The 13,351-nt window shown below is 40.6% G+C and overlaps 1 protein-coding gene across 1 annotated transcript in view; it reads right to left on the reverse strand.

Moving 5' to 3' along the window:
- Positions 1-1,750: 1,750 nt before the first annotated feature.
- cop1 (COP1 E3 ubiquitin ligase) overlaps positions 1,751-13,351 on the reverse strand; it is a 14,617-nt gene continuing 3,016 nt past the window's right edge. The window contains exons 3-20 of the mRNA XM_013912006.1: positions 12,707-12,804; positions 12,170-12,234; positions 11,936-12,055; positions 8,370-8,438; positions 8,159-8,218; positions 7,887-7,966; positions 7,569-7,632; positions 7,155-7,269; positions 6,814-6,949; positions 6,546-6,689; positions 6,336-6,444; positions 6,169-6,250; positions 5,952-6,068; positions 4,872-4,989; positions 4,292-4,416; positions 4,005-4,165; positions 3,176-3,220; positions 1,751-2,326 (exon numbers count right to left, since the gene is read on the reverse strand). Of these exons, the coding sequence (XP_013767460.1) occupies positions 2,309-2,326; positions 3,176-3,220; positions 4,005-4,165; positions 4,292-4,416; positions 4,872-4,989; positions 5,952-6,068; positions 6,169-6,250; positions 6,336-6,444; positions 6,546-6,689; positions 6,814-6,949; positions 7,155-7,269; positions 7,569-7,632; positions 7,887-7,966; positions 8,159-8,218; positions 8,370-8,438; positions 11,936-12,055; positions 12,170-12,234; positions 12,707-12,804 (1,726 nt within the window). The 3' untranslated portion in view covers positions 1,751-2,308. The remainder of the gene's footprint in view (positions 2,327-3,175; positions 3,221-4,004; positions 4,166-4,291; positions 4,417-4,871; positions 4,990-5,951; positions 6,069-6,168; positions 6,251-6,335; positions 6,445-6,545; positions 6,690-6,813; positions 6,950-7,154; positions 7,270-7,568; positions 7,633-7,886; positions 7,967-8,158; positions 8,219-8,369; positions 8,439-11,935; positions 12,056-12,169; positions 12,235-12,706; positions 12,805-13,351) is intronic.

The raw sequence follows: 13,351 nt of genomic DNA on the forward strand, positions 1-13,351 counted from the left end.
GTAATTTTTTTGTGTTTGTTTACTTGCTTTCTTTTTGACATCTCATAAGTACATAGTACAAAGTAATGCATATTTCTACGTAGAAAATATTTAAAATAAATAAGCCAAAACATTTTTACAAAATGTTGTATTAAACGTAAATTTGTTGTTTGCTAGAAAATAACTTTGCAATAAATGTTATATAATATTTATTACAAAAGTGAGTAAATGGTTGTTTTTTGTTTTTTATAGAGGTTGAATTACCCCAAAACATCAAGTTTTTGAAAACAGCCTACTTAACATCTGAATCCAGAAATATCAGGAATCTTATACAATTTCCAAGATAACTAAGGGTGCCTATATTAAATATGAACTCCCAAGGCTGGGAAGTAGGAACAGTGTGTGCTGTGTCATTCTGAATCTAATAGGAACTGAAAAATCAGATCAACTGATATGAAAGAAAGAACACACTGTTACAGGGCCCGTCTGGCTTGCAAGGCCCACTGCAAAGCCTGAAATGAAGAACTAGTTTCCCCTCAGCAAGACAGTTCCACATTTCCACCTAATGTACAACTTTGCCTTTTCTATGATGCTGAATATAACTTTCATAAGGTTTGCAGAGGTAGATTAGACCTACTTGAAATTTGTTTACTCAAAACCTCAAATCTGAATGCATGCTGCCCAAACTGAGCAGTCAGTTTTTGAGTTTTAACAGAAAAACGCAGGCCAGCACAGTATACACTATACGAAACCATGAAATCTGAACAGACAGTCCCACCTGATGGCTGTAGCTCAGGAGGTAGAGAGGGTCAACTATTAATTGGAAGGCTGGTGGTTCAATCTCTGGCTGCATCCTTGGGCAAAATACTAACCCCAAGGTGCATGTAAATTTGACATAGAATGAAGTATTTGTATGAATGAGGCATGTTGTACAAAACACTTTGAGTGATCAGAATAGAAAAAGTGCTATATAAGAACCAGTCTATTTACCCGAACCTCTTTGAAACAGCTTTTTTCTTTTGTTGCCCTAATTTATTAAAAAAAAAGATGCAAAGCCCCATGCTGTAAATGCTTATTTTATAGGACACCAAAGAGAGCGCAATTTTTCAAGGGAATTTAAACAAGAGTTTAAGGGTGCCATTGCATCGATGGCATCTGGAGGAGGACTATAAGTGTCCTGAGTCCCAGCACTGACTGAAAAAGCACCTTGTCCATAACCAAGAACGTTTCTTGCAATTCCGATCAACTAACCCATCACAGTTTTATACACAGATCACCTAAAAGAATACAATTATGTCATCATATGGAGAGAGAGAAAAAAAGAACCAACATGCCAAGTGTTTCGAAATAATTTATTCAGTAATACAAATACAAAACACCTCTCTCACTTATCATAAAATAGGCAGGTCTTGCTCCACAGAAACTGACAGCAGTTTGCCTGAAGTTACAATGCAGCTCAGCTCAGATGATACCTACAGTATGTGAAGAACGATTCCATTGCTACTTTAAAAGAACAGATTCTGCAAGGTTTTATTTCCAACAAGCAACCAATAGTTCACCCAAAAAAAAAAAAAAAAAGTCCAGTTCTGCACGACACTGCAGACCAGTGCCGGAAGTTACATGAGAGTTGTGACTGCAGACAAAAGCTTTGAGTTTCGTTTTGTTCTGACGGTAAACAGAAATATCAGCACAGAGAGGCGCTTCTCATTTCAGTTCACTCAACTTCTCACGTTCTGCACTCGCAAACCAGAAAAGAAACCAGTGATACGTCTGACAGGATGGAAGTCAGGTTTATTAAAAATGTTTTTCCCCCCAAATCTGAGAGAACGCAAAAGCTACACAAAAAAGAAAGGTGCAGGGGGCTGGACACTGACAAACAAAAGGAGATTTAAAAGCTTCATTTGAAGATTTTTGCATGTCACTTCGTCTTGTGCTTTGGCCTTTAAAAGGAGGAAATGCATCGCACTTTTAGCGTTTGGCTGGATGTATTCCGGAGAACAGCAGCTTAATTAAAAAGTAAAGGTTTTGATTTGACCTAAAACCATAAAGAGGTGTTCTATTGTAGCCAATAAAACCTCGCTCAAAAGAAACAAAACTGCTTTCTAAAGTCTCTTGTTTCACTTTGTGCCCAATAAAACAGCAGCACATCTTCTCCTGCTGGTCCATAGTCTTTGCCGCTGTCCAAAAACATAAGCTCATAAAAAAAAGTAAAGAAAAAGAGGAAAAAAATAATAAGAGACAATTTCAGATCTCCAGTTGCTACTCAGCCTGGCAGCCTCCCTGCATCACGAGTCAAAGCTCCAACACCTGCTGAAGGAACTGCACGTCTTCAGACGAGCTCGAGTACCTGTGCAGAGAGAACGCACACCTGTGACCTCTTGTTGTTACGGGAAAAAGCAATGAATTAAAGCTCCTCTCCAACAGCTAAATAATAATAAAACGACAAAAGGCAGAAACCACAAAAATAATTAACATATAGCAGTTGGACTGTATAACGAGGCATTTTTAAAGTTCACCCAGACTAGCGTGGCACATCACTAATGCAGAGCTGAAATCACTGCTACCACACTGCACAGCTCATCAAAATATTACAAAAATAATTTCTTTAGATACATTTTGTGTGTGTACTTTGATTCCAAACAGAAGCCAGTGAGGTGACATTTGCACTTCAAGAGTGGAAGATTAAACACGATTACACAGCAGACAAGCAGGCTTGAATTGGACCAGATGCACAAGGATTTATCTTTATTTGTGAGCGTGTTTAAACAGTTATTCCTAATTCATCCTGGGATATTGCCAGGAATGTGTCTTATGGAGAATCTTAAAGAAATTTGACATTTCTGGTCAAATTGTGAGTGAGCGTCTACAGCCATCTGCAGAGCACAAAATGAATGCAACAATGAACACAGCAAAATACGACAATATAAACACCAGATCTATATATCCAATCGGATATTTTGTTTTATTCATGTCTTATTAGTGTTTGGCTTCACACTTTTGTATCCTGATCGCGCTCTTACAAAAGTTTTTTTCTTCAGACGGCCTCATTAAAATACCAGAAATGAGTCAACTAAAAGGACAGAACATGATTACAATGTCATGTTTTCAAACAAAGGTCCAGTACCCTCTATGACACCAGTCTGAGTGCTGCAGTAGGCCTGTGCTTGTTGGCCTGTTTTGTACAGATGATACAAACCTTAATTGTTCCTTGACTGTTGGCAGCGATTAATACATTTGACTCCTGAAAAACAAAAGGTAACACTTAGAGCACAGATAGTTAATTAGATTAATACTCAACACAATATTCTGTGTGATCTGAAAACAACAATCCTTTGCAAGAAAGTGTGAGAAACTCCAGATGTATTCTTTCTCAGAGTGTCAGGATTTTAAGGTGTGACTGACACCGTCTCAGTTCTATGACCGCAAACTATGGGTGTGGTGTCCCAACAAAGCAGGCTCTTTGGGTTAGCTGGCTCAACAAAACCTACAACTACACTCACAGATGAAGGCGGGGCAGGGGTAGGCAACTCCAGGCCTCGAGGGCCGGTGTCCTGCAGGTTTTAGATGTGTCCTTGATCCAACACAGCTGGTTTAAATGGCTAAATGACCTCCTCAACATGTCTTGAAGTCCTCCAGAGACCTGGTAATGAACTAATCATTTGATTCAGGTGTGTTGACCCAGGGTGAGATCTAAAACCTGCAGGACGCCGGCCTTCAAAGGCCTGGAGTTGCCCACCCCTGGCCTAAGGGTACAACCCCCAACTAGGTTTTGCAACCTTTGGTTTTAGAACTGAAGAAGGCTCTTGGACGAGAGGTGAAATGTCTTCAAAACCTTAAAAAAAGACCAGTCGCCTTCTCATTTCAAGCTCCTAGGACATTTGTTACCATGGTGATCTAACTAAGGAAAAAGAAAGCCACCTTTTTACCTGACTTGACAGACCTCACTAACCCATTAATATCGCTTTGTAGTGCACCCTTCAAAGTGCAGTCAATGACAATGTTACTGAGTATAGAGGTGAGCTCACTCCATCAGGCAGGGCCCTCCAGCAGACAGCACTGACAAACTCGTTGGTGTCGTCCTCCTTCTTATCCTTGTCCAGAACGCTCTTCACTGTGTCAAACTTGAATGTTAACAGTGTCTTGGAAAGTCCTTTGTAGTACAGATACAGGGAGTTGTTCTCACTGCCTGTACACACACACACACACACACACACACACACAAGTATTTATGGAATTTAAGCATGTTATCGTTTCTCCCACTGAGGGAGTGATACAACACAGACAATTTGTCTTCTTTGAAGTAACTGCTCACCACAGGCAACGTAGTCTCCGTTTGAGGCCAGGCCCACAAAGTTCTTCTCGTTGATGTGACCCTTGAAGGAGCGCAGGCAGTGAGGTTTGTTGACATTCCACAGCTTCAGCTGACTGTCCGTCGAACTGAGGACAATAGTGCAGAAAGAAATGATCAATATGGAACCGGTGGGCCTTAGATGATATGGCGTGATAACCCACTGGGGCCAAGTCCAGCATTTTCATTTTATCAGGATTCAAGGATCAGGATTTCTACTCTGTGTGTAGAAAGATTCTCCATTGTTCGGCAGCGGTGCTCGTTTCAGTAATTACGCAAATGTCATTTTTATCACTTGTTTCTTAAATCCAGCTTCACAGACAGAGTTACATCCATGTCAGTTTTTGAGGGCTCCACGATGTAAATTAGTCTTTATACATTTAGTGTTTCATGCTCTCTTTAACCCAGTTTACATTAGACAGCTTCTTTATGATATTATAAGCAGAAAGTACACCGTAACAGGTTTTACAGAATATTTTCCTTTGCAGGAAAAAGAAACCTTTCAGATATTAAATGGAAATGCAAAGCCGACAGATGTACTTACGCAGAAACAATTTCCTCTCCGTTGACGAACTTGGCATAGGAGACGGCCTTCCTGTGGCCTTTGAACACCATGATTGGCTGCTTAGTGTTGCGGAGATCATAGTAGTGAACACAGTGGTCTAAGAGAAGAAAGCAAAGTTTAGCATGTGTTCAGATGGGAAACATGAGGAAAATCGTAGATTAAAACAAGTCTTAGATCAGCTCCATTTAGGAGCCACCACAGCGTTTAGAAAAGCGCAGTTAAATTTGGACTTCGTGCAGTTTAAATTCAAATGCAGAATGGCTTTCCGTGTCTGCTTGCTTACTTTGATAACCCAGTGCTACTCCAGACACTAAACCATCTACAAGGCCGAGGAGCAGTTTCCTTCTCTAAGCTGAGACGGCTTCGTCATTGAGACACAGGAAGTTGGATAAAGCCGCAGCAAGATACTTCTGGATAACGCTTGTACGCTCTGCTCATCCAGTGTTACAGTGTTTCTGTGTATAACCAAATATTTCTTACAACTTTATATCTCCTTTGGGGGACTAATGAATAAGGTATTCAGCAGTTTTTCTGGACCACAAGAGTCAGTGCCGGGTGAAGAAGTGTAGCTGACAACAAAGAAACCACAGTGATGTGAGAGAAAAATCAACAACAACAATACTCCAGGTTTGTCTGGCTGAAGGGAGACAGCTGGGTAGAGTAAAATCTGTTTCCCCCTTATTTAGTCTGGACTTAACTTCTCATAGTAAATACCAACCAAATGCAGGCGGACGTCAGACACTGCACCTTCACATTTAAACCTGCTGCTACACCAGATTCAATGACACTTGAAGTGTCCTTAGATGCAAGGTTTACACAGTTACAAGGTTTTGGTACAACCTATGCGGTGTAATCAAAAGCTTCTGAGCTGCTTTCGCCCAATGAAAGTCCAGTTCTATGTTTGCACTTGATTTTGGCATTTTGGCAGAGCTTTTCGACATCACCCTGGCTTAAGGTTTAAGAGAATTTTATCTCAAAATCTTTGCTTTTCCACAACCAAGACTAAAGTAACAACAAACAAGATAAATCACACATGAAAATCTTTAATTTCCATCTCACCTGCACAACCGAAGGCCAGATGATATCTGGAGGTTGGGCTGAATTTAACACAGCAGACGTTAGCCTTAGCCTCAATGCTAGCCACTGAATTGTCAAGATTAGTTGACCACAACTTGACTGAAGAAGAAGAAGAAGAAGAAAAGAGCATGCATAAAAACAAAATAAGGGCTGATACATGGTGGGAACATTATTTTTAGATATTGCAGCCCTCTCTTACCTTTAGCATCATCAGAACCTGAGGCTAAAAGCTTTGGGTCCATGAGATTGAAGTCTACACTCCAACACCTTTTTTCATGTTCCTGGAAAGGAAGCAGAGGAAAGCTTAAAAAGCCATCATTACTAATGTTTGCCTAACGTAATGAAGCTGCGCTCCAAGCATCACACCTGGTAGACTTTGGACCTCTGGCCTGTGAATCCATCCCACAAAATAACAGTTCCCTCATAGTCACTGCTGGCCAGGAGGTTTTTGTGATAACTGCTCCAGCTGATACAGCTGCAACAGACAACAGGAACTTGAAATATTCGAGTTTGGCGCTGCTTATTTCACTACAAACTGTCAGCATTAGAGGAAATGCATTTATCAGTTTCCTTCACCTGATTTTGGAATTGCAAGTCATTTCGTTGACAGGGTAGTGGATGTCCACTGCATCCTGGATCACAGTGCCGTACTCAAACACCTTGATCTTTTTGGTTACGCCAGCGATGGCAAAGTAGTCACAGTCTCGGTCAAACTCAATACTGAAACAAAGGAAAATACGGTCAAAGACAGTGACTGGGCTCATCACACACACGGTAAAATGTCACGAAACAACTAAAAGATGATGTCCGGTCATACGTAAATCAAACGTTTCTTTTTTTATACCTAGACACGATACTGGAGCCATTATAGAGGTCACTGGCGTATGACAGGGTGGCCAGCGGCCGCACAGAGTTATAGCGAGTGAACTTTGACAAACACTCCATGAAATCATCCAGCTGATTCAGGTTCCTGCCCTCATCTGAAAACAACACGCACACAGTTAACACAGCATTTGTGAATTATACACATTGTGGAAAAAAACAAATGGAGTCGTTGCCCATAACTAAGAGCTTAAACACAGATGCCCTGCTTTAAGAAATAATACCAGTTTTTCCAACTGTGTGCGAATGAAAACGCCATAAAAATGATGTGACCACAGCAGTCTAAACCCTCAACAACAGCACCTGTGATGCGGGACATTTTGCTGGAGAAGTAGCACTGCTCTAGATCCTCAAAATGAGCTGTGAGCCTCTTTCTTCTTGACGCCAGGGTGCTGTTGTACCAGGTCTGACGTTTTCCCTGAGGAAACAGTCCCAAGAGCAAAGTGAAGGCAGTGCCAGAAACCTCAGAGTGTATTTATAATTTTCCTCCAAATACATTTGTGTTAAAAAGCTACAACTAAACGTGACAGGCCCCCTTATTAAAACGCACCAGCCATTTCCAGCTCCAGATATTAAAGCTTTGCTGGATTTACAGTTATAACCCCAGTAAAATGATCTTTTACTGGGCCTTGGTGCAGCCCGTTACTTCATCCTGTCTGAAACAGTTTTTACTCCAAGCTATTTTTTTTTTTAAATAAATAAATCTCTCCGCTGTACCTGGGCTGCTCCACCAAATCCTGGAGGCTGGTTGTAGTCGGGTTGGTCTATAATACTACTGCAACTGCTCAACACAGAAACAAACACACAAGACGTGGAGTAAGTCACACCACACAGCGACTGCTGAAGCCTCTGGCATCTCGACTGTATGCACTGGCTTTGTTCCACACAGACAAAGCAGCCGTTGTAGAGCAAAAGGCAAAACGTTTTCGTGAGCGAGCACAGTACGAGCTCCTGTTTTGGTAAACGAACAAGGTGAATATGGTGTTATTATGTTCTGCATAGACACATTTATTATGCAGCACACATCAGCATTACCTGGGTGCTGGAGAGGGAGCTTCCACATTAGGCACAGTACACTCAGCCTCCATCACAGGAGAGTACAGCCCACTCATTTCCTGGAAAATGACACCAACATAACTTGTTTGTCCATCTCAAGCTGTGATGATGAGCGGCCCCGGGGTTTTGTGATTTCACAGCATAATATGTTTTTATAATCATGCATTCTGTTCCCCCGTATTTTCACAAGAGAACATGTGAATGAGGGCACAGCAATCCATCTTTGGACTGCGCTTTGTCAGTTTACCTACCTCAACACGTTTGATGTCTTCTTCGAGGAAGTTGAGCTCTTTCTGCAGTTGCTCTAGTTGCTGCCAACAAAACCAAAAACACAACTGAACGCGCTTGCCTTTGTTAACACCTACAAACACTGACTGACACAAAGCTGGGCGTCAGCCATTACAAATACTGCTCTTTTCTCAGCACCGCGTCAGCTTTGTGTGGGAAATTTGTGCAGCGTACCTCTCTCTTGTTTCTCCTGGCTTCTTTAAGGAACTCCATGAGGATCTGTCTCTGAGCTGCCTGGGATTCCTAGTGGAGATATGGACAGCTTACATAATCAAGTATTACTTGAAATCACAGAATAGTTTTGCTGATCTGCTGAAAAGACACTCGAGATATCATTTGTTCTCAGTTCAACACTAGCTTTCATCCTCAGAAAAGCACAAAATAATAACCGTAGTTCTAAAGCTTGCGATTTATCATTTTAGTTGTACTTTCGTCTCTGGCTTTACTTCCATCCCAGCTACAGGAAATGAAAGCAGTGCTGTGCAGAACGGGGAAGGATCCTGTCATGAAAAGGTTCACACACAAACTACTCCGGCCAGTGAATGTAGCTTGTTTTGGTGAATATGCTGTCGTTCAACTAAATTCACAACCGTGGACTAGCCCAAAGCTAATGTTTACATTTAACTTTAACTTGGCGTTAGCAACAAATTACCTGATCGGCTCCTCCCCCTCCCAAAAAAAGCCCACAGTCACATTGAGCTTTTCCTTCTTTAAGTGCACTGCAAAAAAAAGACTCCACACTATGCAGCAGGTTGCACATCACACCTCAGCAGCCAACAATGTTCGACTGGCAGTCACACTGTCACTGTGTGTTTTAGTATATTATAAGCTGTGCTTTCATTTCAATTGTAACTTTGGCTCATCTTGTCACTGAAACAACACAAACAACAACTTCAGAGCCAGAATCTTTTTTTGCAGCGATTCTCTTACTTTGACTTTCAGCACGTTTTCCTTATTTTTAGCTTCTTATCAAAATGCAGTGTGGATGACTTGGTTCAATCACTTACTTTCTAGAATTAAAAGAAAATGTGCTTAAATAAATATAAGTCTGTTATATCTTAGACTTTAACCAATATTTTACCAAGCGACCCTGTTAAATATCTGTCATTTCTCCATCCATCCATATTTTTGGAATATATCTATATAAAGAAATGATACCATTTTCCAATAAAACGTAAGCTGATACATCTGTGATAGAATATTTTAACAACTTTAAACACTTCAGGCTTCGAGTGTGAACACATCAGAATTGAGTTTTATATTCATTTGAATATTTAACCATTTTTGATCCAATCACTGTGGTAAACTCTTTCCTCTGGTTAACCTTCAATCGAACCATGAAAATGCTCAAGAACACCAAACCTAAGAGTCTCTGGCTGTTAGGCAAATACTGATGACAACTGTGTTCTTTGAAAGCATGTCATAGGTTTCAGATGGAGAGAATATCTGACTATTTCTATTCAATTCTATTTAATCTTCAATGAAAACCAAAGAGTAGCTCCAAAGCAAACATCTCAAGCACTGAAAAGCACCACCACACCCACACTGACTGATGCTGACATTTAAGACGGAGACTAAGATTCGCTGACGATTAAATCTAACATGTTGATGTTTTTGGATCATATTTAAGGTTTGGATAGCTGAGTAACAACAGTAAACACAGGAGGAATACTAACAAAACATCAAAAATACACAGTTAAGTGGCAGGGACCTAAATTTGACTGATATGAAATATCTACATGGAATCCAAAACTGGTAAATCAGAAGTGATTAAATAAGAAGAATGACAGGCTAAACAAAAACAAGCCCAATCAGATATGAAATATGTCCAGAGGCAAATTATCACACACATGCTAACAATCAATCAGCAATGAGTGTATACAGAATAAGCAGCAAGGCAAAGGAAGACCATTAACTATATACAATATCACAGCTAACTATGGAGCCCTTATGTCTGAACTAGCTTGGACAGACACCAATTAGCTGAATTACTGGGCCAGCTCTTGTGTGAGTCTGTCTGTTTGTATGACAGTCAAACAGTGACACACGGCATGTGTTTGTGTGAAAAAGAAACAGAAAGACGAGCATGTGCTCGACAGCGAGAAAGCTCAAGGCGTCATGTAGCGCCATCTGAAAATCTGAAAGACGTGTTTGTAGCATCCATACTTGCAATTCAAAGGCTCCCATTTCAAAACTGGTCTGGATTTTACATCTCATCATCAATGCAAGTCTTAGATAGTGCTGATGAAATCTAAGGATGTAAAGTCCTACTTCTCTTTTTATGTCACGTAAACTGACAAAAACAAAAAAAAAAGGATGTGTGAAACTGCCCAGAAACCTTCTGACAAAAGCAACATCTTTACCATCGCTACCAGTACTATATACACATACAATGCCTGATTTATTATCAACATCTGAAGTCTAACGCAACCCAAAAGAACTTCTTTCTGCCAGGAAGTCTGACAGAGTGACGCATTTAATGTGATGGACATCCTGCTGTATTGGAGCGCTTTGAGGGGTCCAGAAAAGCACTATATAAATGCAATCCATTATTATTATTATTATTAATATTAAATGTTTGTCACATTCTGTAAGAGGGAACACCTCAATAGTGCGGCCTGATACAATGATGACCTCGACAGCAAACACATTATTGTGTCATCAGAAACTCAGAATATTACACAACTTCTGTTTGTTTCAGATTAAACGGATCAGAACCCACTGCCTCCAAAACAACAAGGTCTTAACTGGACGTCATAAATTTCATTTGTTGTCTTTCCAGAACAAAAAGTGGACATTCAGTGGATATTAAAACATTTCCATTATGTTTTATATTACTGATTGTTTTCCACTGTGACAACCTTGTGATAACATTTAAAGAATAAATTTAGAAAACTTGTAAAAGGATTAACAAGCTATCAGCAAAAAGGATATAATTATCCATCCATCCATTTTCTTCCACTTATCCGGGGCCGGGTCGCGGGGGCAGCAGCCCAAGCAGAGAAGCCCAGACCTCCCTCTCCCCAGCCACCTCCTCCAGCTTGTCCATGGCAACACCAAGGCGTTCCCAGGCCAGAGAGATATAATCTCTCCAGCGTGTCCTGGGTCTGCCCCGGGGACTCCTCCTGGTGGGACATGCCCGGAAAACCTCACCCAGGAGGCGCCCAGGGGGCATCCTTGTCAGATGCCCGAACCACCTCAGCTGGCTCCTTTCGATGTGGAGCAGCAGCTGCTCTACTCTGAGCCCCTCCCGAATGGCCAAACTTCTCACCCTATCTCTAAGAGAGGCCAGCCACCCTTCGGAGGAAGCTCATTTCTGCCGCTTGTATTCGCGATCTCGTTCTTTCGGTCACTACCCACAGCTCGTGACCATAGGTGAGGGTAGGGACGTAGATCGCCCGGTAAATTGAGAGCTTCACTTTTACACTCAGCTCCCTCTTCACCACAACAGACCAGTACAGTGCTGAAATAATTGACCCTTTGTAATTCTGTCTCTTCACTGCATCTTGTGCATTTTTCACTGAAACCTACAAGATCTATATCTACAAGCTCTGATCATGTGATCAGTTTCATGACTTAATAGCCATTAATTATGAACGTCCTCGGTTTGCACGGATTGCATTAACAAACTTTACATCATTTTAAAGAAAAAAAAACCCTCCACTGAAACCCATGAAAAGCTAAAGAGCTAAAAAAGTGAAACAAAAACAAAGAAATGCACAGATCAGCCTCTCACTTACCGCTTCCAGCTGCTTCTTCTTCTGAAGCAGCAGCTCGAGCATCAGGTTGACATTTGCCAGGTCCAAGTTCTCCTGATCAGGACTCAAAACATCCTGGAAGACCTGCCACCGAGACCCATTCTGAAGGTCAGAGACACTGATCAGTTACAAGTAACAAAACATATTTTTAAGATGCTTGACATCTTAACAAGGAGAGAAAGAAATGAAATCAGTTTCAGAACATGCTGTACTCACTGGATGATCTAACTTTAGCCTCTTCTCTTCTGACCTCTGTTTTTGTTTAAGGATCAGTTCATTTACTGGGATGTGGTGAGGCGGGACAGAGGAAGTTGTAGACAAGGGATAAATAAGAGAGGAGAACCGGTGGAGTAAGTATATGACAAAGAAAAAGACATTGTCACAGCTAAGGAACAACACATTTTACTTGTGATGAATAAAAGAAAAGTCTTTATCATCATGCATTTAAATACCTACACAAAGTGTTTCCTTAGATTTTTGTTTGGCCCATTTATGACACAAAACTTTCAATTTTGACTTCATTCAAATACGAAAGTCTCATTTTAGTACTGATTATGAGCTAAAGACAAATCAATTCAAATATTGTGATTTTAAAAACCATGAAGTGCAAAATTGCCATAACAGCTACATTTTAATGTCCAAGTTCAAATGAAAAGCTCTGAGAAAAATGATTCGTTTAGGAGCTGATCATCTGACTGTTAGAAAAAACCAAAACATAACAAAACAAAAAACCCTCCAATTCAAAATACCCACCAAGAAAGTTTGGGTAGACCTGATCCACATTATCGATAATATAGTTACACTTGGGACATCTGTTGCTGTCCTCCAGACTCTGGCGGATACACTTGAAACTGCAGGATGGAGAGAGAACAGATAAATATTATGGATATATCCAGCTCCACATTTCAATCCAAGATCTTACAAGATTAGCTTTAAATGATTCATAGTCAAAATAATCTTTATTCATCCCATACTGGGTCTTCTTCTGATTATATGTGACCTTCAAAAACAGGTTTGATCAAAGCCAGCGCTCTGATCCTGTTAAGGATATCTGCTCACACCGACATCACCAGAGAGTAGACAAACTATCTCAAACTGAGGCATAACTTGCTAATGCGCTGATCTTATTACTTGGATCTTTGGTCATGTTTATTATGAGCATTGAAAAACAAGAAATGAGAATTACTGAAAGCAAACACAACAGGCATAAAGAACACTGAGCCAACTGTGGATTACCAGTAATCACGTTAAGCTTTCCCATAACTTTGCTGAAGAGTCTACGGCTTATATTCAGCTTTAAACCATTTACTGTCATTAAAAACTTGTTCATATTTTTGCTGTTTGGGGTTTTTTGTTTTTAGATTAGGGCTGCCACGATTAGTCGACTAGTCACGATTA

The sequence above is a fragment of the Pundamilia nyererei genome, unplaced genomic scaffold (assembly GCF_000239375.1).
Source record: "Pundamilia nyererei isolate P.nyererei 1_Seehausen unplaced genomic scaffold, PunNye1.0 scaffold00077, whole genome shotgun sequence".
NCBI lineage: Eukaryota > Metazoa > Chordata > Actinopteri > Cichliformes > Cichlidae > Pundamilia > Pundamilia nyererei.